A 26,360-nucleotide genomic window follows, 5' to 3' on the forward strand; every position below is an offset into this window, starting at 1 on the left:
TTGAATGGACTTTCTAGCTGAATTGAGGAATGAATTATGACCTTGAACTATGACCTCCAAAATGTAATCAGTTCATCTTTGAGTCAGAATCAACATTTGTGCAAAATTTGAAGAAAAACCGTGGAAGCGTTCATGAGATAATGCAGTCACAAAAGGCAATGTCACAGTGACCTTGAAATTTGAACTTTGACCTCTAAACTCTTGTGATGTCATCTCTGAGTCATACTCAACATCTGTGCAAATTTTTAAGAAAATCCGGTGAAGTCTAAAATTTGGTGTTGGAACGGGGAATCGAACCCCCAACCCTGTGTTCAGCTCAATCAGGATACTACCATGTAATGCCATGAAGGAGCTGAACATGTAAAATGTGGAATGAAGTTTATCGGATGAAAAATTACTGAGGTAACGCATCTTGAATTTTCTCCATACGCTCTCTCTCTCTCTCTGGTGTGTGTGTGTGTGTGTGTGTGTGTGTGTGTGTGTGTGTGTGTGTGTGTGTGTGTGTGTGGCTGTTGTGTGTCTGTGTGGTGTGTGTGTGTCTGTGTGGTGTGTGTGTCTGTGTGTGTGTGTGTGTGTGTGTGTGTCTGTGTGGTGTGTGTTTGTGTATGTGTGTGTGTGTCTGTGTGTGTCTGTGTGTGTGTGTGTCTGTGTGTGTCTGTGTGTGTGTGTGTGTGTGTGTGTGTGTGTGTGTGTGTGTGTCTGTGTCTGTGTGTGTGTGTGTGTGTGTGTGGTGTGTGTGTGTGTGTGTGTGTGTGTGTGAGAGTCTGTGGTGTGTGTGTGGTGTGAGTGTGTTTGTGTGTGTCTGTGTGGTGTGTGTGTGTGTCTGTGTGGTGTGAGTGTGTGTGTGTGTGTGTCTGTGTGTGTGTGTGTGTGTGTGTGTGTCTGTGTGTGTGTGTGTGTGTGTGTGTGTGTGTCCCTCTCCCTCTCCCTCTCTATGGAGCATAAGGGATTGGAGTTTGACCTACATTAGCCAATAATGTCATCGTTGAGTCAAAGGCAGGTGCACGTTCAGGGGTCACCATGGTAACAGACAGCTAATCAGTGTCAATTGTAAACAGCTGGTAATCTACACACGTACGGCCACTTGTCTCCCCAACCAGATCACACAGACAGAGGTTTTAAATGAACGCATAAGCCCAAACTGCTTCTCATATCTCGCAAACCGTTTGTCTGACAGAAAAAATGATCGTACTTTCAGAATCAGAAGATTCCAATTAATATTCAGTGTCAAATGTGTTTCTTTAATGTAAAAACTTTTGAATTGAGAGCAATTTACGTTTAGATTTCTGGTGTTCTTTTTTATTCCCTCTCTTCCACTCTGCCACACTCTAAATATCACTAAAATTGATGTTACATGCGTCAAACATGGCTGAGTAATTTGAAAACTATGCATTTTTTTTAAAAGGTTGAATTTTAACAATGAAAGACGAAAGATAGCTGAACTGTTTCTCGAAGAAATTAATTTTGTAGGATGAATTATCAGTGAGCTTGAAGTGTTAGAAATCAGTGCAAAACGCTCAGCGTTTTGCCGATTTCCCAATGCATTCTTAATACGGATTTTGGGTGTAATAAACCTTTAAATATCTCTGAAGTTATGAATTTTATGAAAAAATAGTGAATTATGGAAATGTGCTCCCGTGCAAGACGAACATGGGACACTTTGAATCGAGTTTCTACGATGAAGTATGAACGAGTAGGAGGAATCGTAATTTTGCATGAAATATTAATTTCATAAAAAGTCGAATTTATTTGAAGTTATGGATTTTATGAAAAAAATGTTCATGAGTTATTGTTGTCTGGAATGAGCTGAACATTTAGACATAAGAATGGAGTTTCTAGGATGAATTCCCAGGGAGGAGAAGAGATTTGAAACTTTTCATAATTTTGGTTTAATTGCTTATTAATTATGAAGTTATGAATTTTTTTGAAAATTTTGAATGAAAGCAATAATGTGAAAAATGGGCTGAATATGAGGATAGTTGAAGGAAGTTTGTGGAATGAAGCATGTTGAAGATATGGCCGGGCCTGAATATGGCGGAATAATAATACGGAATAATAAATACGTAGAATATCAATGCTGTGAATGCTTTCAGCATTCACACCAATAATAAATACGTAGAATATCAATGCTGTGAATGCTTTCAGCATTCACACCAATAAGTATGGTGGAGAGTAATAATTACGGGCCCTCAATACATTGAGTGCCCGTACTTAATAAGTATGGTGGAGAGTAATAATTACGGGCCCTCAATACATTGAGGGCCCGTACTTAATTAAATTCCGTTAACAATTTCTGTGTTACAAACGTTTTTTATTCCTGTGAGTTAACATGCCGTTACATAAACTATAAACTGAGATATTCCCCTTTCACTGGTCTGCCTCTATTATAGCCTGTGGCTCTCTACCCCTTTCACACCAACAGGAACCAACCTTTCTTCCCAATTCTGATGCTCGGTTTGACTTCAGTACATTGTATTGACCATGTCTAAATGCCTAAATGCATTACATTTCTGCCATGTGATTGGCTGATTAGCTTTTTGTTTTTAAAATGCAATTGAAGAGGTGTACCTAATAAAGTGGCCGGTGAGTGTATTTCTCTGTAATATAATGAATGCATTTAAATGCAGTGAGAGGAACGAAGCAGAAGAACTCTTGTCCAGCTAGCTTTATTTCCACAGACAAGGCTGAAATAGGCTATAGACTATACACAGTGCATGGGCAACTGAGGGCAGCCCCATTTCCAAATGTTTTTAAAGAAACTCAATACACACTGTGCTAGGACGTGAACGTGACGTGATCAGTTAACCTCAGATTACCTCCCAGATGAACTGATTCAATTATTAGGCTATTAACTATCCAGACCAAAACATTGTATTCCTTTTTTTGTATGATAACTTACATTTTCTTATCATGATGATTTTAATATCAAAAACACAAACTCAGATTTTTTTTTTTGTTATTTCACATATTCATCCGCGCCCTACCTGCCGGGGCGCGCCCTACAGTTTGAAAACCACTGGTATAGCAGCTTGAGCTCATCCTCCTCCCTGTAGCTTCACTGCTATCATCTTGAGGCGACGCTCCATAATCTTCAGAAAGGGAATCCTGAAATGAAAACAGTGACAGTGTATGAAATTACTATTTTCATTGTGATACATTCACTATTTGATATATTTTGAGCTAGACATAACTATCGTTGATAAAGCTGACTGGTAGCAAGCCGACGTCTCATCAATGTATCATGCAAGAAGTGATTAGTTCAACATCCATAACCCTACGTTATATTATGCTTGCCAGCAAGTATGGTTTATAAATACAATTTCCAATGAATAATAAGTTTGTCAGACGGTAAAACTGTGTAACTTTACTTACCTCGTCTTTCAACATAATGCCAGTAGACCTTGTTCAGTGTTGCGCTGTTTTGGTCTGTTGCTCAGTTTGAACTTCAACAAGTCGTCCTGTCCACGTCTACATACATTGAGTTGCTGCCATGCGATTGACTGATTAGTTATAACAATACATTTAACTGGTGTACCTTATAAAGAGGCCGGCGAGTGTATACAGTATGTCACAAAAGTGAGTACACCCCTCACATTTCTGCACATATTTTATTATATCTTTTCATTGGACAAAACTTAAGAAATGACACTTTGATACAATGTAAATAAGTCTATTTACAGCTTGTATAACAGTGTAAATTTACTGTCCCCTCAAAATAACTCGACACACAGCCATTAATGTCTAAACTTAAGGCAACAAAAGTGAGTACACCCCTGAGTGAAAATGTCCAAATTGGGCCCAAAGTGTCAATATTTTGTGTGGCCACCATTATTTTCCAGCACTGCCTTAACCCTCTTGGGCATGGAGTTCACCAGAACTTCACAGGTTGCCACTGGAACCCTCTTCCACTCATTTATGACGACATCACGGAGCTGTTGGATATTAGAGACCTTGCGCTCCTCCACCTTCCGTTTGAGGATGCCCCAAAGATGCTCAATGGGGTTTAGGTCTGGAGACATGCTTGGCCAGTCCATAACCTTTACCCTCAGCTTCTTTAGCAAGGCAGTGGTCATCTTTGAGGTGTGCTTGGGGTCGTTATCATGTTGGAATACTGCCCTGCGACCCAGTTTACGAAGGGAAGGGATCATGCTCTGCTTCAGTATGTCACAATACATGTTGGCATTCATGGTTCCCTCAATGAAGTGTAGCTCCCCAGTGCCGGCAGCACTCATGCAGCCCCAGACCATGACACTCCCACCACCATGCTTGACTATAGGCAAGACACACTTGTCTTTGTACTCCTCACCTGGTCGCCGCCACACACGCTTAACACCATCTGAACCAAATAAGTTTATCTTGGTCTCATCAGACCACAGGACATGGTTCCAGTAATACATGTCCTTAGTCTGCTTGTCTTCTGCAAACTGTTTGCGGGTTTTCTTGTGCATCATCTTTAGAAGAGGCTTCTTTCTGGGATGACAGCCATGCAGACCAATTTGATGCAGAGTGCGGCGTATGGTCTGAGCACTGACAGGTTGACCCCCCACCCCTTCAAGCCCTGCAGCAATGCTGGCAGCACTCTTGCGTCTATTTTCCAAAGCCATCCTCTGGATATGACGCTGATCACGTGCACTCAACTTCTTTGGTCGACCGTGGCGAGGGATGTTCTGAGTGGAACCTGTCCTTTTAAAGCGCTCTATGGTTTTGGCCACCGTGCTGCAGCTCAGTTTCAGAGTGTTGGCAATCTTCTTATAGCCTAGGCCATCTTTATTTAGAGCAACAATTCTTTTTTTCAGATCCTCAGAGAGTTCTTTGCCATGAGGTGCCATGTTGAACTTCCAGTGACCAGTATGAGAGAGTGAGAGCAATAACGCCAAATTTAACACACCTGCTCCCCACTCCCACCTGAGACCTTGTAACACTAACGAGTCACATGACACTGGAGAGGTGAAAATGTCCAAATTGGGCCCAATTTGGACATTTTCACTTAGGGGTGTACTCACTTTTGTTGCCTTCAGTTTAGACATTAATGTCTGTGTGTCGAGTTATTTTGATGGGACAGTACATTTACACTCTTATACAAGCTGTAAACTGACTACTTTACATTATATCAAAGTGTCATTTCTTCAGTGTTGTCCCATGAAAAGATATAATAAAATATGTGCAGAAATGTGAGGGGTGTACTCACTTTTGTGACATACTGTATTTCCCCCCCCCTTTTTTGAGCCTTTTCCTTTTTTTGCGGTTCTTTCTACGCTTTTTTTTAACCAGACATTGATCTAACATAAATTTAACAGTAAAAAATACAAAAGATGACACTTACTCAGTCATGCAAGTGCAGTTCGCTGTCAGTATACAGGGTTTTCTGCAGCGCATTATAGTTATGGCGCCCGCATAGAGAATTCACGCCACCCGCCTGAACGAGGCCTACCCATGCTGCCTGTCATCATCAGCCCGCCGCTCGGCAGAGGCCGTCATCGCTCGCCCTTCCCCGCTCATTTGTTCGCCCGTTTATCGGCCCCGCTGTTCAGCGTCTGTCTCCTGAGTTTTTCTTTTGTGTAGATGCTGGGGTTTTCATCAAAGTATATGAAGATGTCAGGCCATTCGACCATTTAGTTAGATCCTTGACCAACTGACCCCTCAATTGAGTACAGGTCAGGAAACCTCACCTCATGGCTAAGGGTTAGTTTATCAGCATAAGACAATCTGTCCTCTGCTGGCAAACCATTAAAGTAACATGAAAAGGTATTTGGATGATCCATGTTCTTATGTTTTTAATTTTATTACGGCTCTCACAATTGACACCACTACAGCAGAACTGTCACTTTCTGTAACCAGATTGTTTTCGCCCACAAAACACGTTGTTGCAGTTCACAAAAACAAAAAAAGGTCAATATCACAGGTATGTCTGTCTGCACTGATACTGGGAATGCTTTAACAGTGTGTTTTGTGTTGTGCCCCTTACAGGTGTGTCAAGAGAGGAATGTGTAGCAGGCGTCACTCTCTATGGATATTACTCATCCTGCTCGTAGTCGGCATTACCATTCAGTCCTTTGTCACCCGCCAGGCAAGGTAAAGCCACACTCAAAAAACTGATCCGTCCAAGTTCTTGCAAACATTAACTACAAACGTTTGACCAAAGTCTTTCACTTTCCATTCAGAATTAACAGAGCTGAGTATTGTTGTAATTGTACTGCCTTGTGGGACTGACATACACCATTTTACTATTGGTAAGATCAGTCCCAAAACATGGCATCTATTAATCACAACATTAGAAGAACATTTGTAACTAGAACTGCAAGCAGTTGTGAACGGGGGCCAAGCCTCCCACGCGACTCGGGATCGGACGTCGTCGTCCGCGGCGCCGGCCCCTCGCTTCACGGAATCCGGGGATGTAAAGTTTTTGAATGTGGGATGTTTGGTTTGGGAGTTATAGACCAAAAGGCAAAAAAATCGCAGAGAAAGATGCTCAAGTGTGTTTTTGGCGCCCCCTTTTGGAGCAATTTAAGGAAAAAGTAGAACCAACCTGAGAACCATAGGACAAACACAGTGGTGAAGTTTGGTGTTAATAGGATGAATCGTTTTGGATTTAGGAGCAGTTTGGTACAAGGTAGCTAATGTGCAAATCTTTAAAGCGCTACCGTTTGGTCTTCCGACGGTCGTAGAAAAATTCTTTATACAACTTTTGCTCGTGGGAGTCGGTAGAGCATAATGCTTTTGGTTTCGTCCAAATCGGGCAAAAACTGTAGGAGGTGTGTGTTTTGGTGACTGACACAGTTTTTCCGATGTAGCGAAATAAAATCCCATACGCAAATGGGCGTGGCCTATCTCAAAAGATGCAGCTGACTTGTGGGCATCTGTGGATATAAAGTGTTTGACTGTGGGATGTTTGGTGTGGAAGTTATAGCCCCAAACGCATTTTCTTTGCTTTTTGTGGTTTTGGCGCCCCCTATGGATGACATTCGCAAAACTATGTTAGATAGAAAGATGCAGCTCAATGTACCAAACAAGTGGATGTCAAGTTTTTGAATGTGCAATGTTCGGTTGGGGAGTTATAGCAAAATCAAATTGTCAACCTCTCCATTGTAAAGACACTTTTTTGAATTTTCCCGCCAAAACACGTTGAAACAGGAAGTAAAAGTGAAAAACTCATTTGTTTAATAAGTCCGGCAAACATATGAATTTCTTGGCCATATTTTTTTTTATAGACTCAGGTATGCCTCATGATAGTCTCCCTTGGGTTTCAAGAAAATCCCTTTTTTTTTTTTTTTTAAAGGGATTTTCGCAAATCTTTAAAGCGCTACCGTTTGGTCTTCCGATGGTCGTAGAAAAATTTTAAAAAATAGAAAACTTTTGCTCGTGGGAGTCGGTAGAGCATAATGCTTTTGGTTTCGTCCAAATCGGGCGAAAACTCTAGGAGGAGTATGTTTTGGTGACTGACACAGTTTTTTCGATGTAGCGAAAAATTTATATATACGCAAATGGGCGTGGCCTATCTCAAAAGATGCATCTGACTTGTGGGCATCTGTGGATATAAGGTTTTTGACTGTCGGACTTTCGGTGTAGGAGTTATAGCCCCAAATGCGTTTTCCTTTGTTGTAGCGCCACCTAGTGGCTGGCATGTCTGAATTTTTTCGTCTGCGTACCAGGCACGGACCTGGATCAGCCATGCAAGTGGCATGTCCCAACCCTTTACGGTTTGGGCTGCAGCACCACTTTTACCACTTTTTACGCATGGAAGAATAAAGAATAATCCCAGCAAAAACAATAGGGTTCCCTGTCTAGCAGGGCTATGGAACCGCGTTGCTCTGCAAAACGCGGTCCCAGGCCCTACTCGGGCTTGGCCCCCTAATAATAATCCCAGCAAAAACAATAGGGTTCCCTGCCCAGCAGGGCTATGGAGGTCCCAGGCCCTTCTCGGGCTTGGCCCCCTAATTATTTGACTATTTGTGCAATAATCATGAATCTTGGTAGGTACATAAGGGTTTTGCAAAGCATTTTAAGACTTACCCATGCCATGCAAGTGTATCTCTATCCAGAATGGAGAGAATTTCACCAATTTTGGTGCACACACTCTTGGGACTTGTTAACCAAAAACTGAAACTTCATATTGATTGGTGGATGTGACCGTGGCCTATAGCATTATGGCTTTTAACGTCTTTAAACACTTTGATTTTTCTCAGTTTTGTGAAGCCCTTGTGGCTTTAATTTAAGGTCATTAGAACCACTTGCTAACTCTGTTGAAAAAATAAAGTTTGAACCCAAATTGTTTATGAAAAATTGTTGCACATAATCCAAGGAATGTTAAAAACTAACATCATTCTTATAAAATGTGAATACACATTACAGTATGATTGATTACCCACATGTCTGTGTGTTGTGTTTTGAATGATTAAAATCACAGTTAATTAATTCAGTGTTTCCCCCAGGGCTATATGGCTAAGGCGGCCGCCTTAGCAATGCCAGCCCCCCGCCTCGACTACCAACTGGCCAAAAAAAAAATATATATATATATATACCCTCACATTTCTTCAAATATTTCATTATATCTTTTCATGGGACAACACTGAAGAATTGACACTTTGATACAATGTAAAGTACTCAGTGTCCAGCTTGTATAACAGTGTAAATTTGCTGTCCCCTCAAAATAACTCAACACACAGCCATTAAAGCTGGGGTGGAGGATTTGGGGAGAAAATGACAGTTGGGATAGAGATTTGAATCCAAATACCTCAACCGCTCCACTTGTTCTCTTTGGTCCCTCCCCTATGGTCCCTCCCTGACACGCTACACCAACAAAGTTGTGCCAAAGTGAATGGACAGTCCCAACAGCCAATAAGAACAGGGAATTGGAGCCTTGCTCTGATTGATCAAAGTGTAAAGCTCATGTTAACTTTGACCAATCAGAAATCACATACCCGGGCGCTCCGGTGGCGTAGTGGATAGAGCGTGTACCATATTGGCTCCGGCCTTCGTTGCAGTGGTCGCGGGTTCAAATCCGGCCCGTGGACCTTTACTGCAGTTCATCCCCCCTCTCTCTCTGTCTCCCCATTTCAACTCTGTACTATCTAATAAAGCTTGAAAATGCCAAAAAATAATCTTAAAAAAACAAAAATAATCACATACCCCAGCTTTAAAGCTATTCTTACCTTTGTAGAGTTTTTACACTTATTTTAAATGACTTTAAAATGGTATAAATAAGGTTTTTACACTCTAAAATGCATGGTAGACCCACCAGGAATAAAAAGAAACAATTATTTCAGTCTCATAATATTAGGTGAAAACTACAACCAATCAAATCGTTCGGACCGAACGATTTAATTGGCCGACAGACCTGTCTGTTTGCCGTCTGCTTGTGTACCGCGCATTCGTGCACGCGCGTCCTCAACGAAAGGGTTTGTTTTGATTCCACGGCAGACAGTAGCCTAGCGAGTAGCGACCATTGTAGAAAAGGTTACAGTGTTGTTATTTCTTGTTATTTCTTACAGTGTGTTAAGCTGTGTTTTGTTTAGTGTTGGGCCGTGACGTCAGTCGGCCAGAGAGCCAGTTCAGTAAGTTTCCTTTCGCTTCTCCCTCGGTGAGATGTGTGTGAGCAAGTTGCCACAGTAAGCCATCATTCGTGTTTATCTGAGTGTAAATGTGAATCACCCGTGTGTGAGTATGTACATGTAGTCCCGATCGCTGTTATAAGTTATAGTTTGTGCATGTTATTAGCGGCTGCGATTCGCGAGTCGCAACAGCTGTTCAAACGTCTCCTCACGAGCAGAGTTTAAGCCTTTGTTCTTTTTCCGCGATCTATATGCGGCTGTGCCTGTGAAAGAAGGAAAATAAAGAGCGGATAAAACCCTACTCCTCCTCTCCTAGTGTCATTATAAGCATAAGTGGTGTTCTGGCCGACATATCTGAAGTGAAACCAGTGATACAAGCAGATCAGCGCGGTACCGGTAGCCTACTACAGCCACCAGTTTCTTCAGCCACAATATAACTCACTTTGTGCACGGAGACAGTATTAACCCATTGATGACTATGGCAATCTAGGATGCATGTCCTTAATGCCTGAGGGTTTTCTGAAAAAATAGTACGAATTGTCAAGTCTACCAAAACCTTAATATCTAAGCCTGTGTAGCACATAGAAACATGAAATAAAATACATTTAAAAGTTAAGGTTCACAGGTTTTGTTTAAACATGCTCCCTTAGCGCTTACAAACCAACAAATATTTCTAAAAATCGTCAAAATTAGATGAATTAGAAAATTATTAAATATTGTTAATAAATAGATGCAATGTGTTGTGTGATTTTCGTCAGTAGTCTATAATAGACCTTGATTCTGTGCACCAAACGCCACTAACTGTTCCGTCGCCGACATAGCCGGCGTATTTTTTTTATTATTTTGTTTTATTTTTTTATTTTTTATTTTTTTGATTGACGTGATTTTCGGCAAACCACACAACTTTTGGGTGGTCACGTGGTCTTAAAAAAATCAACAAAACCCACCTCATGTGTATTTGAACCAATGACAGTGCATTATATGCTGGGAATGCCATGAAAATTAGATAAAGTAATAATGCTGCGCGATGCAGCATCAGGCAGGAGAGCCAATGTGGCATCGCGCAGCAGCCGTCATCAATGGGTTAAGCAAGTAAGTCTGCTTGTGTAGCCTAAATTAAGTTTCTTCAAAAACAAAACAAAAAAAAACGGGGATAGGAATGAGGGGGTGGGGCTGCATTGGAGGAAGGCGGGATATTATGATTGTGCTGAAATGCTCAAACTCACATCCATCCGAACTGCTTTAATGTCTAAAGTGATGGCAACAAAAGTGAGGACACCCCTAAGTGAAAATGTCCAAATTGGGCCCAAAGTGTCAGTATTTTGTGTGGCCACCATTAGGGCTGGGTGATATGACCAAAATGTCATATCCCAATATAGGTCATTTCATATCCCGATAACGATACATTTCACGATATAGCATATTTTCTGTAGGCTAAATTAACGTAATACATTTTTTATAAATGACACACTGAAATAAGGCCTTTCTCTTATTACATTTTGAATTATATACTGGACAAATAAAAAGTATTTACAGCTATTGGATTATTTTTTCCTTTTATTCAAACTCAAATTTTCAAGCATGCAACAAAGTAGAAAATGCTCATGTTATCTGACCATCCAACTTAATACTGTAGGCCTACTTACAACCTTAGTATTTTAGTCTGCAATAGCGCACTGTTCTCTACACCTTGTAATTCAGTGTATTTTTTTTCTCTCTAAAATATCATAATTTCCAATTCAGTGCAAATAGCCCGCAATGTAAATGTTTTGGGAGTCCTTCCTCCACGGCTTACTTCAGACTGTGTGGACACACTGTACGCCTGTGTGCCGGTGGTTTCTATGGCGCTGCTGCAGGTGAGGCTCCAGTCACCCTTCGTAGCGAAAATTAAAGTGAAAATTAACAACTGGGGGCTGCCACTAACGTTCATGACACTTTTGGTGTGAGCGCAGGGTAACAAGTAGCTACACTGCGTGCAAAACATTTCGGCAAATTGTATTTTTGAGGATTAATTTTATTATTGAACAACTACAGTGCTCTCGGTCAATCCAAAATGTTAAAGAACCTAAACCTGAATGTTTACGAAAGTAAAAGTGAGGTTTTGTCTTTCTTACGAGAATATATATATGTTTTGCTATTATTAGGCAACTATTAGTATACAGAATTATTCTGCAACTAAATAAAAAAACTAAAATTTTCCCATCTCACTTGTTTATTTTCATCTGTTAAAGTGAGAATAATAAAACAACTCAAAATTTACTAATAAAAAATTCTGACATGTCAAAAAAAAAAAAATCAGTGAACAATATAGCCACCCTTTTTTTCAATAACTGTCACAAGCCTTCCATTCATGGAGTCTGTCAGTTTCTTGATCTGTTGACGATAAACTTTTTGTGCAGCAGCAACCACAGCCTCCCAGGCACTGTTCCGAGAGGTGTACTGATTTCCTTCACTGTAAATATCGCGTTCAAGCAGGGCCCACAGGTTCTCAATAGGGTTTAAGTCAGGTGAGGAAGGGGGTCATGTCATTATTTTTTCATCCTTAAGGCCTTTACTGGCTAGCCATGCAATTGAGTACTTCGATGCAGTGATTGAGCATTGTCCTGCATAAAAATCATGGTCTTCTTGAAAGATGCAGACTTTTTCCTGTACCACTGCTTGAAGAAAGTATCTTCTAGAAACTGGCAGTAGGTTTGGGAGTTGATTTTGAGGCCATCTTCAACCCGAAACGGTCAAACTAGCTCATCTTTAAAGATACTAATAGTTGCCTTTAAAGATGAGCTAGTTGGACCTTTTCGGGTTTTTGGGGTCGTTATCATGTTGCAATACTGCCCTGCGGCCCAGTTCCCAAAGGGAGGGGATCATGCTCTGCTTCAGTATGTCACAGTACATGTTGGCATTCAATGAACTGTAGCTCCCCAGTGCTGGCAGCACTCATGCAGCCCCAGTCCATGACACTCCAACCACCATGCTTGACTATAGGCAAGACACACTTGTCTTTGTACTCCTCACCTGGTTGCCGCCCCACACACTTGACACCATCTGAACCAAATAAGTTTATCTTGGTCTCATCAGACCACAGGACATGGTTGCAGTAATCCATGTCAGTAGTCTGCATGTCTTCAGCAAACTGTTTGCGGGCTTTCTTGTGCATCATCTTTAGAATAGGCTTCCTTCTGGGACAACAGCCATGCAGACCAGTATGATGCAGTGTGTGGCGTATGGTCTGAGCACTGACATGCTGACCCCCCACCCCTTCAAGCCCTGCAGCAATGCTGGCAGTATTCATAGGTCTATTTTCCAAAGCCAACTTCTGGATATGACGCTGAGCATGTGCACTCAACCTTCGTAAACTGGGTCACAGGGCAGTATTGCAACATGATAACGACCCCAAACACACCTCCAAACGACCACTGCCTTGCTACAGAAGCTGAGGGTAAAGGTTATTGACTGGCCAAGCATGTCTCCAGACCTAAACCCTATTGTGCATCGTTGGGGCATCCTCAAACGGGAGGTGGAGGAGCGCAAGGTCTCGAATATCCACAAGCTCCATGATGCTGTCATGAATGGGTGGAAGAGGATTCCAGTGGCAGCCTGTGAAGCTCTGGTGAACTCCATGCCCAAGAGAGATAAGGCAGTGCTGGAAAATAATGGTGGCCACACAAAATATTGACACTTTAGGCCCAATTTGGACATTTTCACTTAGGGGTGTACTCACTTTTGTTGCCTGCAGTTTAGACATTAATGTGTGTCGAGTTATTTTGAGGGGACAGTAAATTTACACTGTTATACAAGCTGTACACTGACTACTTTACATTGTATCAAAGTGTAATTTCTTCAGTGTTTTCCCATGGAAAGATATAATGAAATATTTTAAGAAATGTGAGGGGTGTACTCACTTTTTTGAGATACTGCATACAGTGCCTTGCAAAAGTATTCATACCCCTTGAAATTTTTGACATTTAGTCACGTTATAACCACACTGTGAAACATGACAGTGGCAGCATCATGCGTTGGGGGTTCTTTTCTTCAGCAGGTACAGGGAATTGCTATTGACAGACGCTCTCCATCCAATCTGATGCTGAATCCATGTCCTTGAGCTATTTTGCAAAGAAGAATGGGAAAAAATATCAGTCTCTAGATGGGCAAAGCTGGCGGAGACATACCCCAATAGACTTGCAGCTGTTATTGCAGCGATAGGTGGTTCTACAACGTATTGACTCAGGGGGGCTGAATACTTATGCACGCCACGCTTTTCAGTTTTTTATTTAAAAAAATAAAATAAAACCATATTTCATTTTCATTCCACTTCACAATGATGCACCACTTTGTGTTGGTCTATCACATGAAATTCCAGTAGAATAAATGTACGTGTGTGGTTTTAATGTGACAAAATGTGGAAAATTCCAAGGGGTATGAATACTTTTGCAAGGCACTGTATAGTATATAAGCACTGTGTGCTTGTGCATGGTCATAACGCATAATGCGTGAAAGGCCGCGATTTGCGGTAAATAAATGCGCGCTTGTGTCTCCAAGCGTTTCTCTCTGCTCAGACTATCAGCTGCTCTGTGTATATCTGCAGCTCTGCGCGCGCGACGACTACGGCACGGAGAGTAAACGAGCAGAAGCAAGCACACACTGAACTTGTGGCGAATATAAAAGCAGCGCTGCTCTATGGGGATATTTAGCTGAACAGAAAGAAGTGCTGTGCAAAGCTAGAATAGTTTAAGACTCCACATCAACGTGGCAACACAACCTATCTGTCAGCTCAGACGCAGAGAAAAGTCTGATGAATGCATGAGAGTGATGGCCCAGACAAGTTTCAGTAAGTTTACAGAAGTGTCACACTGTTACTGTCTTTGAAATGCATTTAGTAATTTTAAGGGGAAAAGACATTGTATTATTTCAACTATTGAGTTATTTGTAAAACAGCATGCTAGTGTAGGCCAACAAGATTTATTTTTGCTGCTTTATTTTTATGTTTTAAATTGGGCTACATGTTCCAACGTGACCAATAACCTCTGTATTTGAAAAGAAATCAAGCAAGCAGGCTAATAATAACCATTAATTAATTATAGGCTATCGCATCACAGTAGGCCTATTGTCCACAATAATCGCACAACAGCCCCCCATCCAAAAAATAACTTTAAAAAGTTGAATTTGCACTTTTGATGTGTTAGTGTGTCTGCATAGTATTGCACCAAAACAGTAGAAGTTTTCATTAATTGTATTTTGTCGGCATCAGTCAGCATGTTTGCACAAAATTTGTACCTGCACATAGCAAACAAAATTGCACAACTGTAAGGTCAGTGTCTGTTGTATTTTTGTATTCAAACAAACAGTTGTCTATTTATTTAGTGCGCATTGGCATCTTTGAGCAAAATACCCCCAAAATGTTCACAGCGCCACGCATCCTGTAGGACTGGCCGGTGACCACCTTGACTAAGACATTTCCTGGGGGAAACACTGTCATTGCAACAAATGTCATCTTGAAATTCTGGGTAGTCATTTACTTTCTTTTTAGCTTTATCTGTACGTAAATCCAAATTTAAATTTGAATTCAAACTGCCAAGATTAGTCTTTTGGAAGCTTACAAAGTTCAGGGGAATAAATAATTTTACACAATGCTTTTATGACTTCTTCCAGGAATGACAGTCTGACTGGACTCCCACATCTGAGATTCACTGTCAACAAACAACCCCTGTTTCCCACACTCACCCCAAATGTCTTGGAAGGTCTCAACCATGTCTCTTCCCTGGCCGTTAAAACAAGCGTCAAGTCACTACAAACAGAAAGAACTGCAACTCTTAATCATCAGTATAAGAGATATGGAAAGCCACCGGATTATATTCTGTGGAGACAAAGGGATACAATTGTCAACACTGCTACCAGCTCTCAGATGGATGCAAGAAATGTTTCTCTTGGAAAGCTGCTTCTACCAAAACATGGAAACAGGCTGAGCCTTGGACTTCCCAGTTCTTTGGCCCTCCACCATACTAAGAAGGGTTTAACAGCTGGCACGGACCAAAGGCTTGTCAACACTCCCACACCATCCACTTTTGTTCGGGCTCCCATCAACAGTGTCCTCACTAAAGCAACCTGCCAACCAAAGTCTCACATTGTCTTCCTTAAGACACACAAAACAGCTAGCAGCACCATCTTAAACATCCTGTATCGTTATGGGGAAAGCAGGAACCTGACCTTTGCACTCCCTCTGAACAAACACAGCCAATTGTTTTACCCATTTTTCTTTGCTTCACATTTTGTGGAAGGTGTCAGCAGTAGAAGTGTGAAGGAGTTCCACATCATGTGCAACCATATGAGGTTTAAAAAATCAGAGGTATGTTTTATCAGAACATGATTTAATTTCATTCAAATTGAGAGACTGTTTACATGTCCTTGTGGACACCATATGGGTTTTAATGTAAGCTTAATGTGAAAGCGAGCTTTGGCATATTGTGATGGTCCATAGGGGCAAAGTGGTGTGACTGGGTATACTGAATGGGTCAGATATAATGGAGCAAGTGAAGGACCCAACTGTAGGAAGGCAGTAGGCCTAGGAGGTGGTGATGACGATGGTGAGGTTTAATTTAAAAAAATACAAACAGGAACTATTGCGATCTCGACTTCCAAAGTCTGATCTATAATGAAAAGCTAGTATCAAAAGTGTATTAGTTATATCCTATCAAACCCATATTAACCAACTTGTAGCACAATGCTTTAAGTACAACTGTTTTCCTCATAAAGAAATTCCCATTACTCTCATGGCTTCTGCTGAGCGGTGAACCCGGGACTCCGCGGTGAGTGCGCCGGATTCTAACCACTAGACTACCAGGGATATCTACTAAATATATAAAAATTGTTCTACTTAAACTCACCGTGTTCAGCGTTTCACTTCTTCTAAACCTATTCATCTATTTTATGAATCCTGTTTAGGTACGAAATGCAACACTTTACATTTGATTCAGATAATCATTCACCACTTTTAGGCAGAAGATATCCTTCACAAGTTATTTATTTCAATTTTATGCAGCCTATGCTTCTTAACCCCGCTTCCTAAGAACAGAACATATACAGGTCCTTCTCATATAATTAGCATATTGTGATCAAGTTCAATATTTTCTGTAATGTACTGATAAACATTAGACTTTCATATATTTTAGATTCATTACACACAACTGAAGTAGTTCAAGCCTTTTATTGTTTTAATATTGATGATTTTGGCAAAAAAGTAAAGAAAAACCAAAAATCCCTATCTCAAAAAATTTGCATATTTCATCCGACCAATAAAAGAAAAGTGTTTTTAATACAAAAAAGTCAACCTTCAAATAATTATGTTCATTTATGCACTCAATACTTGGTCGGGAATCCTTTCGCAGAAATGACTGCTTCAATGCGGCGTGGCATGGAGGCAATCAGCCTGTGGCACTGCTGAGGTGTTATGGAGGCCCAGGATGCTTCGATAGCGGCCTTAAGCTCATCCACAGTGTTGGGTCTGGTGTCTCTCAACTTCCTCTTCACAATATCCCACAGATTCTCTATGGGGTTCAGGTCAGGAGAGTTGGCAGGCCAATTGAGCACAGTAATACCATGGTCAGTAAACCATTTACCAGTGGTGTTGGCACTGTGAGCAGGTGCCAGGTCTTGTTGAAAAATGAAATCTTCATCTCCATAAAGCTTTTCAGCAGATGGAAGCATGAAGTGCTCCAAAATCTCCTGATAGCTAGCTGCATTGACCCTGCCTTTGATAAAACACAGTGGACCAACACCAGCAGCTGACATGGCACCCCAGACCATCACTGACTGTGGGTACTTGACACTGGACTTCAGGCTTTTTGGCATTTCCTTCTCCCCAGTCTTCCTCCAGACTGGCACTTTGATTTCCGAATGACATGCAAAATTTGCTTTCATCCGAAAAAAGTACTTTGGACCACTGAGCAACAGTCCAGGGGCCGGTTTCCCGAAGCCTTCTTAGAGCCTTCTTAACGCTACGTCATTCGTAACCCCTACGTAGAGTTCCTACTTAACATTTCGCCTGTTTCCCGAAACGTTCTTTGCTACGAATCTCTTTCGTACGTCATACGTTGGTAAGGTTGGTCTGGAGCGCCCTCGGAGCCTTCTTAGATCTACCGTAGGGGTGTTTCAGCTCTCGCTTGTGTCATTTAACTAATAAATCTGACTGTATTTCATATCAAACGGACACACGATGACTGTATTTAATAACAAACTGTTAAAAACGATCCAACTGTATTGTATATCACGTAGCCTATATTTAAAGTAGGCTATTTGATATTTTAGCAGAATACCATTCACAAAGTGTTCAAACTATATGAACAAGTACTTTTTAGTCATCTAACTGACTTGCATTAACTGAATGGATGCGATGTCCGTCAATATGAAAATACTTTATACGTGATATACTATAGCCTGCAGTCGGATCGTTTTTATCAGTTTGATATTTAATACAGTCATTGCTGTGTCCCTTTGATATGAAATACAGTCAGATGTATAAGTTTAATGACACAAGTGAGAGTCCCTGCGATCGCTGTGGCATCGCCAGAGATACAGACCCCCACATATCCTTCCGTTAAAGCACCATGCACCATGCGTAAAACGGACACAAGTGACATCCCTGTTGCGCATGGAACTGCCACACATTCATGAAGAAAATAATTGCTGGAAACACTCTTAATCTTAATCTCCTCCGCTGTTTCTATATTTTCTATATATTTTTTAAAATCAGTATAGGCTATGGTAATATGTTGTCTCCGGGGCTGCAGCTGGATACTATTGAGAACCTCCGAACTGTGTTCCACACGGCTCGTCTGGCTCAGCTGACAGCAGCCGGGCAGAGTTTGTCGGATCTTCCGGCTCAAAACATGTAAACGTGTGAAAAAAATTATTAATAATCAATTAAAGCTTACCTTAAAATAAGTGTGCCATGTTAATGTTTATTGTATTTAGGATTTTAGCTCATTTGGACGCTGTTTTGGCCGTCTGTTTTTATTGATATAGGCTATTGGCGATATTATATCTACTTTCAGTTTCCTTATTGACCCACCACGAAACGTGATTAGTGTTCTTAAAGATACTTAGATTATAAAACAAGAGGTCCAAAACACAGATGATGGTTAAACAAACTAATGTATGACTTTATATTACACTAGAAATGCACGGGTAGATTTGATTACGCAGCATATAAAGAGAACGCTGGCGCTTCTAGTGTTAAATACATGTTTCTGCCTTGAAGGATTTCTAGCTATCTTTTATTCGCAAAGACTGCAATACGTTTTATAATATAGCCTAGTGTTGTCATGCAGCTGCGCATGAAATGAGCAGGAAATGGAAAATCGAACTCTGAGCAATCGATTTCAGCAGTGTACGAACGACGTAAGGAGTGCTTCTCCTAAGAGACCTTTCGGGAACCACGACTACAGAGGTAAACAACTTTGGTAAGTCATAACGTAGGAGTCTTCGTAGCTCGCTAAGAGAGGACGTTATCGGGAAACCAGCCCCAGTGCTGCTTCTCTGTAGCCCAGGTCAGGCGCTTCTGCCGCTGTTTCTGGTTCAAAAGTGGCTTGACCTGGGGAATGCGGCACCTGTAGCCCATTTCCTGTACACGCCTGTGCACGGTGGCTCTGGATGTTTCTACTCCAGACTCAGTCCACTGCTTCCGCAGGTCCCCCAAGGTCTGGAATCGGCCCTTCTCCATAATCGATTTAAAGCAACAGGCCACCACCGGAGTTTACCGACTCTACACGAATACGAACCGAGAGGTAAAACAGAAGAGAGGAGAGGAGAAGAGAGGAAGATTTAACTCGGCCAAAACAAAATACCCCCCCCTCCCCCATAAATAATAAAGAACTCATAAAAGACCAACATCATAATAGTTATTTTCGTAGCACATAATTTACACCATAAGAAAATAAAATACCAACTTCACATTTAATGAAGTTACTGGGGGCAGTTAATTTCAACATCAACATAAGTGTAGCCTCATTCCACATGTAAATTGGGATATATGGGAGTGATTCTCACTCTGTTGGCGACAACCTGATTAAAATCAATATGAAAAGAACGCATGGATCAAACGAGCACTTGTTGTAGTCAATTTTCGGCGAATAGGCTATAGTGTAGTTTCACGCTAGTGACTCACGTCAGCAATACTCACCGTCGCGCAATGACGTCGGTTAGGAAAAGTGGAGTCGAATTCTTTTGAAACAGTGCTGTCTTTTCCTATGTTCGATAGGAAGCACCTTTCATCTCTCCTTAACCCCGATGACGTTTAGGGGTTAAGGTATAGGAAAGGAGGCTTATAGGTTAGGAGATTGGACTATTCGGATTGGCCCCAGGTGATTCACATTTTCTGGCTCTAGGGAAGAATGTTGCTTTGTGACTATGTTCCCCGCGGTGGAAAACACTCGTTCCGACCTCACGGATGTCCCGCATATTGCCAGGTAGCCACGTGCCAGCTGGGCGAGATGGGGGTACTTGGGGCTTCGCTGCTTCCACCAGTACAGGGGGTTTCTGCTCATTGGTGCACATCTTCAGTCGGTCTTACTGTTAAATAAATAAATAACTGTTGAATAAAATAAATTCAAAAATGTTTACTACGTTTTGTACTTTTATTTTCTCTTTTTTCGATACATAGCGAGTTTGAGTTGTTATGAAAGGCACTCGATAATTAAAACGTTTTGTATTATTTCTTATATTATAATTATTACCCGGTACGGCCGAGTTTTGGCAGTAAACATTGCCAAAGTGGTCCCCCATCGCACTAAGAGCATTCTTTTCCTTGCGGTGCTGTGGTGCCGCAGCCATGGCGTTCTCATCTTGCCCTTCCGCGCCCGTCTCCTCGCTGAGGTCTGCAAGCTCCCTCTGAACCTTCTCTCGCACTGCCTGCCACGTCTCTAGTTCCAAATGAACCAGCTGCTGAAAACGCGGCTCGAGGTAGTTGGCTGTGTTCAGTAGCAAGAATGCATCTTTGTTGGGGCCATATTACACCTTCAGATCAGTTGACATAATTTTTTTCATCTCTCTCAGTCCTGCCGTGTCATCGGTGGAGGGCATTAGTTGTGTCAGAAGCACATACTGCAGGGGAAGGACTGCTGAGGCTGTTGGGTAGTCTTCTGTTGACAGCGCCTGAGTGGCTACTTTGAATGGCTTGGGCACGTCTTTCACCCGCGGGACAAACACATATTTAATTACAAAGTTATTCTAGCGCCACTCACATTAGATAGCTAGCTGACACGCTATACTGCTAGCCAGTAAGCGCATATAGGCTAGGTGCCACTTGACGTTACACAAAACACAAACTTAGCTTAGCCTACGTTAACTAGGCTTATGTGTTATAACATTTGCAAAACAGTAATGTTAACATTAGGGATATAATATTATTAGAGCACCCAACATAATTAGCCAACGTTACTGACCTTCTCCATCAGGGTCCACTCCACACTGCTGAGCTCCAGACAGCTGAGTTTCATCTCAATTATCATTGCTGCAATAGGGGCTTGTTGATCAGCTGCCCGACAGATCATGTCGTATGTACTGTTCCAGCGAGTACTGGGGCAGTCGTTGATGAGCTGGATTGGTTTGAGACCATGGAGCTTCTGCTTGTCCTCCAAGAGTAGCTGTCTGTAGGGGAGTGCTTGAAATGCTGAGCGGCAGCCTTCAGGCGGCTGACTGCTGTTGCAACGGAACGCTCTAAAAGCCCCTGTCTCGCTGACAGGTTAATTGTGTGAGCCATGCACGGGATATCCGTGATCCTCAAGTACCTCTCTACAGCATTGACATAGTTGGTCGCATTATCAGTTGTGATGGAAGCACAGACTCCCGCTCCACTTGGTACTTTTGTAGAATACCGTCGATGCATGTAGAGACATTCGCTGCTGTGTGAGCGGTTTGAAGCTCAGATGTGTCAAGGACGACATTTCTCATCTCTCAGTCCTCATCGATGAAACGGGCTGTGACCGTAACATAGGACTCAGTAGCCAAAGAACTCCACCCATCAGTGGTCAGTCCGAGTTTTTCTCCACGCAGCATTCCCCTAATGCCATCTTTGGTTGTGTCGTACAGCTTTGTTATTTTACTACTGATGGTCCGGAAGCAGGGGATCTTGAATCTCGGCTGTAGCTCGTGGACGAAAGCTTGAAACCCGCTCCCATATAGAACGTTAATGGGCCTCACATCTTCACGAAAGAACCTTGTCAGCAAATCTGTCGCTCTTTGTTGACGGGCATAGGGAAGGCCTTGTAACGGCTGGACAGGGAGGACACAGGCGCAGAGACAGTACCAGTTTAAGAGAGTTTATTTAGAAGGAATCTGGGGTTTTGGGCCGGGCTCTGGAGTGGCTGACAGGCATGGGGGTCCAGAGGGAAGTGCCAAGGGGAGAATCCGGGGAGACGAGCAGAGGCAGGCAAGAGCAGGCAGGTAGAGGGGTCCAGGGAGGGAGAGCTGGCTGGCGAGGGCTGGAGCTGGTGGCAGGAGTCAGGCTGGGAGACTGTGGCAAAAAAAGAACAGAATTTAGCAACAAGCTAAATGCAGGCGGAACTACAAAAGGTCTAGGTGGCTGGAGAGTTACTGACTGGGTAACAGAGTTTACAATCTGGCAGTGTCTGGAAGGTAGGGCCGGGTATATGAAGAGCAGTTGATTGTTGATTGATGGCAGCTGTGAATGCTGGTAACTGACTCCAGCACACCTGACTCCAACCCTGCAACTACACCAGAACACAGACAAGGGTAAAGGGGAAAAAACAACACAAAGGCTTGAGGCCCAAGCAGGATCATGACAGGCCTTGTGAAGGTGATAGCATGGTGTCGATCCCGGCCTGCCTCGGCCCGATCCCTCCCCCTCCAGCTTGACGGGATGTAGTGTAGACAGGTGGGTTCTCAAGTTGCTGGTTGTCCCGTGGTATGTGAGTTTGGTCCTACATATTCTGCATGTTACTTTATCATTACCGGTTATTTTCCCCTGTATTTTCTTGAACCCAAAGTAGCGCCATGCTTTGCTTTTGAGATGGTCAGGAGTGTAAATTTCGATCTCCTCCTAGGGGGCTGTTGTCAGTGTTGACGCGGCCATTGTTTTGCTGTAAAATCCAAATTTGCCGCAAACCAGGACGCTCTAACACTGCCCACCTACAGGAGCTCAGATGACCAATAATAGCCTTACTAATGAGCTCGCGATTCACAACTTCACCAGGCGTAAAAAAAGCCTCGGAATCTGAATTGAAAACAACTTTCAAGCAAAGAATACAAAAAATAATGCCCATAACGGGTTCGAATATTTAGGGCTGCCTGATATTCGTTCGAATATTGATTTATTTTTTGATATTCGAATACTTAGCCCTACTAAGTATGCCTTTAAGTTATGCTTATTCAGCACCTTTATGCATTTATTAAGTGCTACTTAATGGATGAATTGTCCCCACTTTACAATAAGGGTCACAAAGAGCATTAATAAATGAACATGCAAACCTTGTGTTAACTAACGTATTTATAAATCATTCCATAATTACTTCATACCTTAATAAACATGTAAAACTACTTGTAAATGTTTAAAAAATTACAGTTGTTAACAGTTAATTGATACTTATTATATTAATCAACTGTTGGTTCATGCTTTATTAATGTATGAACTAATGTTAATAGCATATTTATAAACATTAAATAATGTAGAAATTAACACCTTACATGAACACCATTAGTAAATGATTACTAGACCAATAAGTTAACAGTTAACTTATGGTTAGTTAATGCTTATTATGGGTAACACCTTATTGTTAAGTGTTTCTTTATGTTGCCTTAGTCCTCTGAGTTTTTTGGTGAACCAGGGCTTGTGGTTTTTTAATCTTGTGTAGGTTTTGGTTGCTCGCAGAAATGTATATATGAATATAAAGTGTCAGCAAAAGTGTTGTTGTTGTGGCCTGGGCCCATAAGAGCCTCCCAGTCAGTGGACTACAAGCAGTATATAATAATGATCAGATTCATGATAACTGTTCATATTTCAAATAAGAGGAATTACCACTACCACATGTGCTAAGTAAATGTTAGTTTTACGTTGTGGAGTAGACTATGATTCTGTGTGCCTGCTGTGCATTATTTGTCATTGTTCTGATGTTGCTCAAATCTTTCTGTCAATAAAATCATTAAGATGCTGAACCTATAGAAGGTCAAATCAGGGGTAGGTCTGGGATGAGTAGCCAGAAGGATGAGGGACGAGGAGAGGAATGGATTGCAGAAAAATTAGAGCGACGCCTCAAGGGCGCTTAGTTCTACATTAAAAAATATAATAATAAAAGATCACACCAGGGGCGCCCTTAGCTCAATTGGTAGGGCGTCCCCCCCATGGGCCTCGGCCAGCAGCGGACCCGGGTTCGATTCCAGCCCACGGTCGTTCTCTGCATGTCACTCCCCTCTCTGCCCCATTTCAACTCTGTCTCTACACTATCAATAAAGCATACAAATGCCAAAAAATATCTTTAAAAAAAAAAGAAAAAAGATCACACCAGTTTCTTTGGATTTAATTAATCACTTATAAAAGTACAAACAAATGTATATTATTAATTTCAGTAACATTGATGTAGAACTCGATTCCCTCAAAATGCCTCTTAAAAATATATGTCTCCTTATGTTATGTCACAGGCGGCAAAAGTGATGCCTGAGGACACCTTCTACTTTTCTATAGTGAGGCATCCTGTGGCCTTAATGGAGTCCATCTTTAACTACTACAAGAGCATCCCAGCCTTCCGCAACACTCCCACCCTGGATTACTTTCTAGACAACATCTGGAGAAACTACAACTCATCAGTTACCAACAACCAATACGCTCACAATATCCTGGCTTTCGACTTTGGCTTTGATAACAACATTGCAGCTGATGCTGAAGAGGAGAGAGCCAGCATGGCTATTGCGTCCATTGAACAGGAATTCCACCTTATTCTTATTGCTGAATACTTTGATGAGTCTTTGATCTTGCTCAAGCATGCTCTCTGCTGGTCCTTGGAAGACATTGTTTCCTTTAAACTCAACAGTCGGAGTGACCGGACCCGTCACTCACTTTTACCAAACACTGCAGATAAAATCAAGAGATGGAATGCTTTAGACTGGAGGATCTACACGCACTTTAACACCACCTTCTGGTACAAAGTGGATAGGCTGGTTGGGCTGGAGCAGATGAAGAGGGAAGTATCTCAGTTAAGAGAGCTACAGGCCAAGCTAGCAAACATCTGCCTGAAAGATGGTGGGGCCGTCGAACCATCCCAGATAAAAGATGCCAGGTTGAAGCCGTTCCAGTATGGGGCAGCTGTCATTCAGGGCTATAACCTAAACCCAAGCCTAGACAAGCAAACCAAAACACAATGTCAGAGACTTATAACTCCAGAACTGCAGTACACAGACCACCTGTATACCAAGCAGTTCCCTGAGCTAGCTGCTAGACATAGACAAGCTACAAGGATGGTTTCTCCACAGCATCAACGCTCACACACAACAAGTAGGATGGGAATGGTCTGGACCAGGGCAGCCCATTACAGAAGAACATTCTCAAATCTCAAGAACCAAGAACCCTCAACAACTGCTCTGTTAACAATCAAAGAAGCTTACAACAAAACAAGTGTACTTTAAGTGGTAACTCATAATAAGACACTGTTAGATGTTTTACATTTACTGTATAATAATTGCAGCAGTTTTGTCTAATGCTAACTTTCTGTAATTATAAAAACTAAATGATAAAGCAGCTAGTGACCTCTAGAGGTTATGTCCATTATAAATCAACAAAATAATTTTTTTAGGATTGAACAAAAACAAAAATATATTGTTTTACTGCTATAGGCCTACCAATAGTTGAAGTGCTATGGAATTGTCTGTGTCCTAAACTGAGGCTTCTACTGAGCAGTTTATGACATGTGATTACTGTTGGAGCTATTTCAGTTTAAATATTTAATGATAACACATTTACAGCTGTGGCGCACCGGTTGTCTTTATATAGCGGTAAGCGGGCACAGGTAAGACAGGCACTGGATGGCACTGGCACATGGTTTTTTACCAGCAGAACAAGAGAGACAAAGAAGTTGAGGTGGCAAATCCCCATTTTTGCAACATTTGTTTGTTTGCTTGCATACTGGAAATTAAACCTTCAGAAACCCAAAAGCCTGGCTGGACAGTTGACTCTTTTCCCTCACTGCATAAGATTGGTCCCCCTGGTGCCTCAGTGTCTGTTTTATTACGTTGCTTATTTAGATTTCTTTATTTTCAAGTTATTGTTTTATTGAGGACAAATTGCCACTACAATTACTATTTAAGTCTTTAGTAATTTTTTTTCGTCCATATTAACATGATAACATCACACAGTTGCTGCAGATCTGGCGGCTGCACATCCATGATGTGAATCTCTGGTTCCACCACATCCCAAAGGGGCTCTATTGGGTTGAGATCTGGTGACTGTGCAGGCCATTGGAGTACAGTGAACTCACTGTCATGTTCAAGAAAGCAGTTTGAGATGATTTGAGCTTTGTGACATGGTGCATTATCCTGCTGGAACTAGCTATAAGAAGCTGGGTACACTGTGGTCATAAAGGGATGGACCATGGTTAGCAACAATACTCAGGTAGGCTGTGGCGTTTAAACAAAGATATCCCCCACACATTTACACCACCAGCAGCAGCCTGAACTGTTGATACAAGGCAGGATGGATCAATGCTTTCATGTTGTTTACGCCAAATTCTGACCCTACCATCTGAATGTCGCAACTGAAATCGAGACTCATCAGACCAGGCAAGAAACTGAAACATTTGGGCTACTTCCTGTTTAAAG

At 41.8% G+C, this 26,360-nt stretch overlaps 1 protein-coding gene across 1 annotated transcript in view; it reads left to right on the forward strand.

Moving 5' to 3' along the window:
• Positions 1-25,641, forward strand: part of gal3st2 (galactose-3-O-sulfotransferase 2) — a 50,237-nt gene extending 24,596 nt beyond the window's left edge. Inside the window, exons 2-4 of the mRNA XM_080053556.1 lie at positions 5,968-6,072; positions 15,195-15,888; positions 24,192-25,641. Of these exons, the coding sequence (XP_079909682.1) occupies positions 5,968-6,072; positions 15,195-15,888; positions 24,192-25,172 (1,780 nt within the window). The 3' untranslated portion in view covers positions 25,173-25,641. The remainder of the gene's footprint in view (positions 1-5,967; positions 6,073-15,194; positions 15,889-24,191) is intronic.
• Positions 25,642-26,360: the final 719 nt, after the last annotated feature.

This window comes from Ammodytes marinus (genome assembly GCF_949987685.1).
Source record: "Ammodytes marinus genome assembly, chromosome: 3".
Lineage (NCBI taxonomy): Eukaryota > Metazoa > Chordata > Actinopteri > Uranoscopiformes > Ammodytidae > Ammodytes > Ammodytes marinus.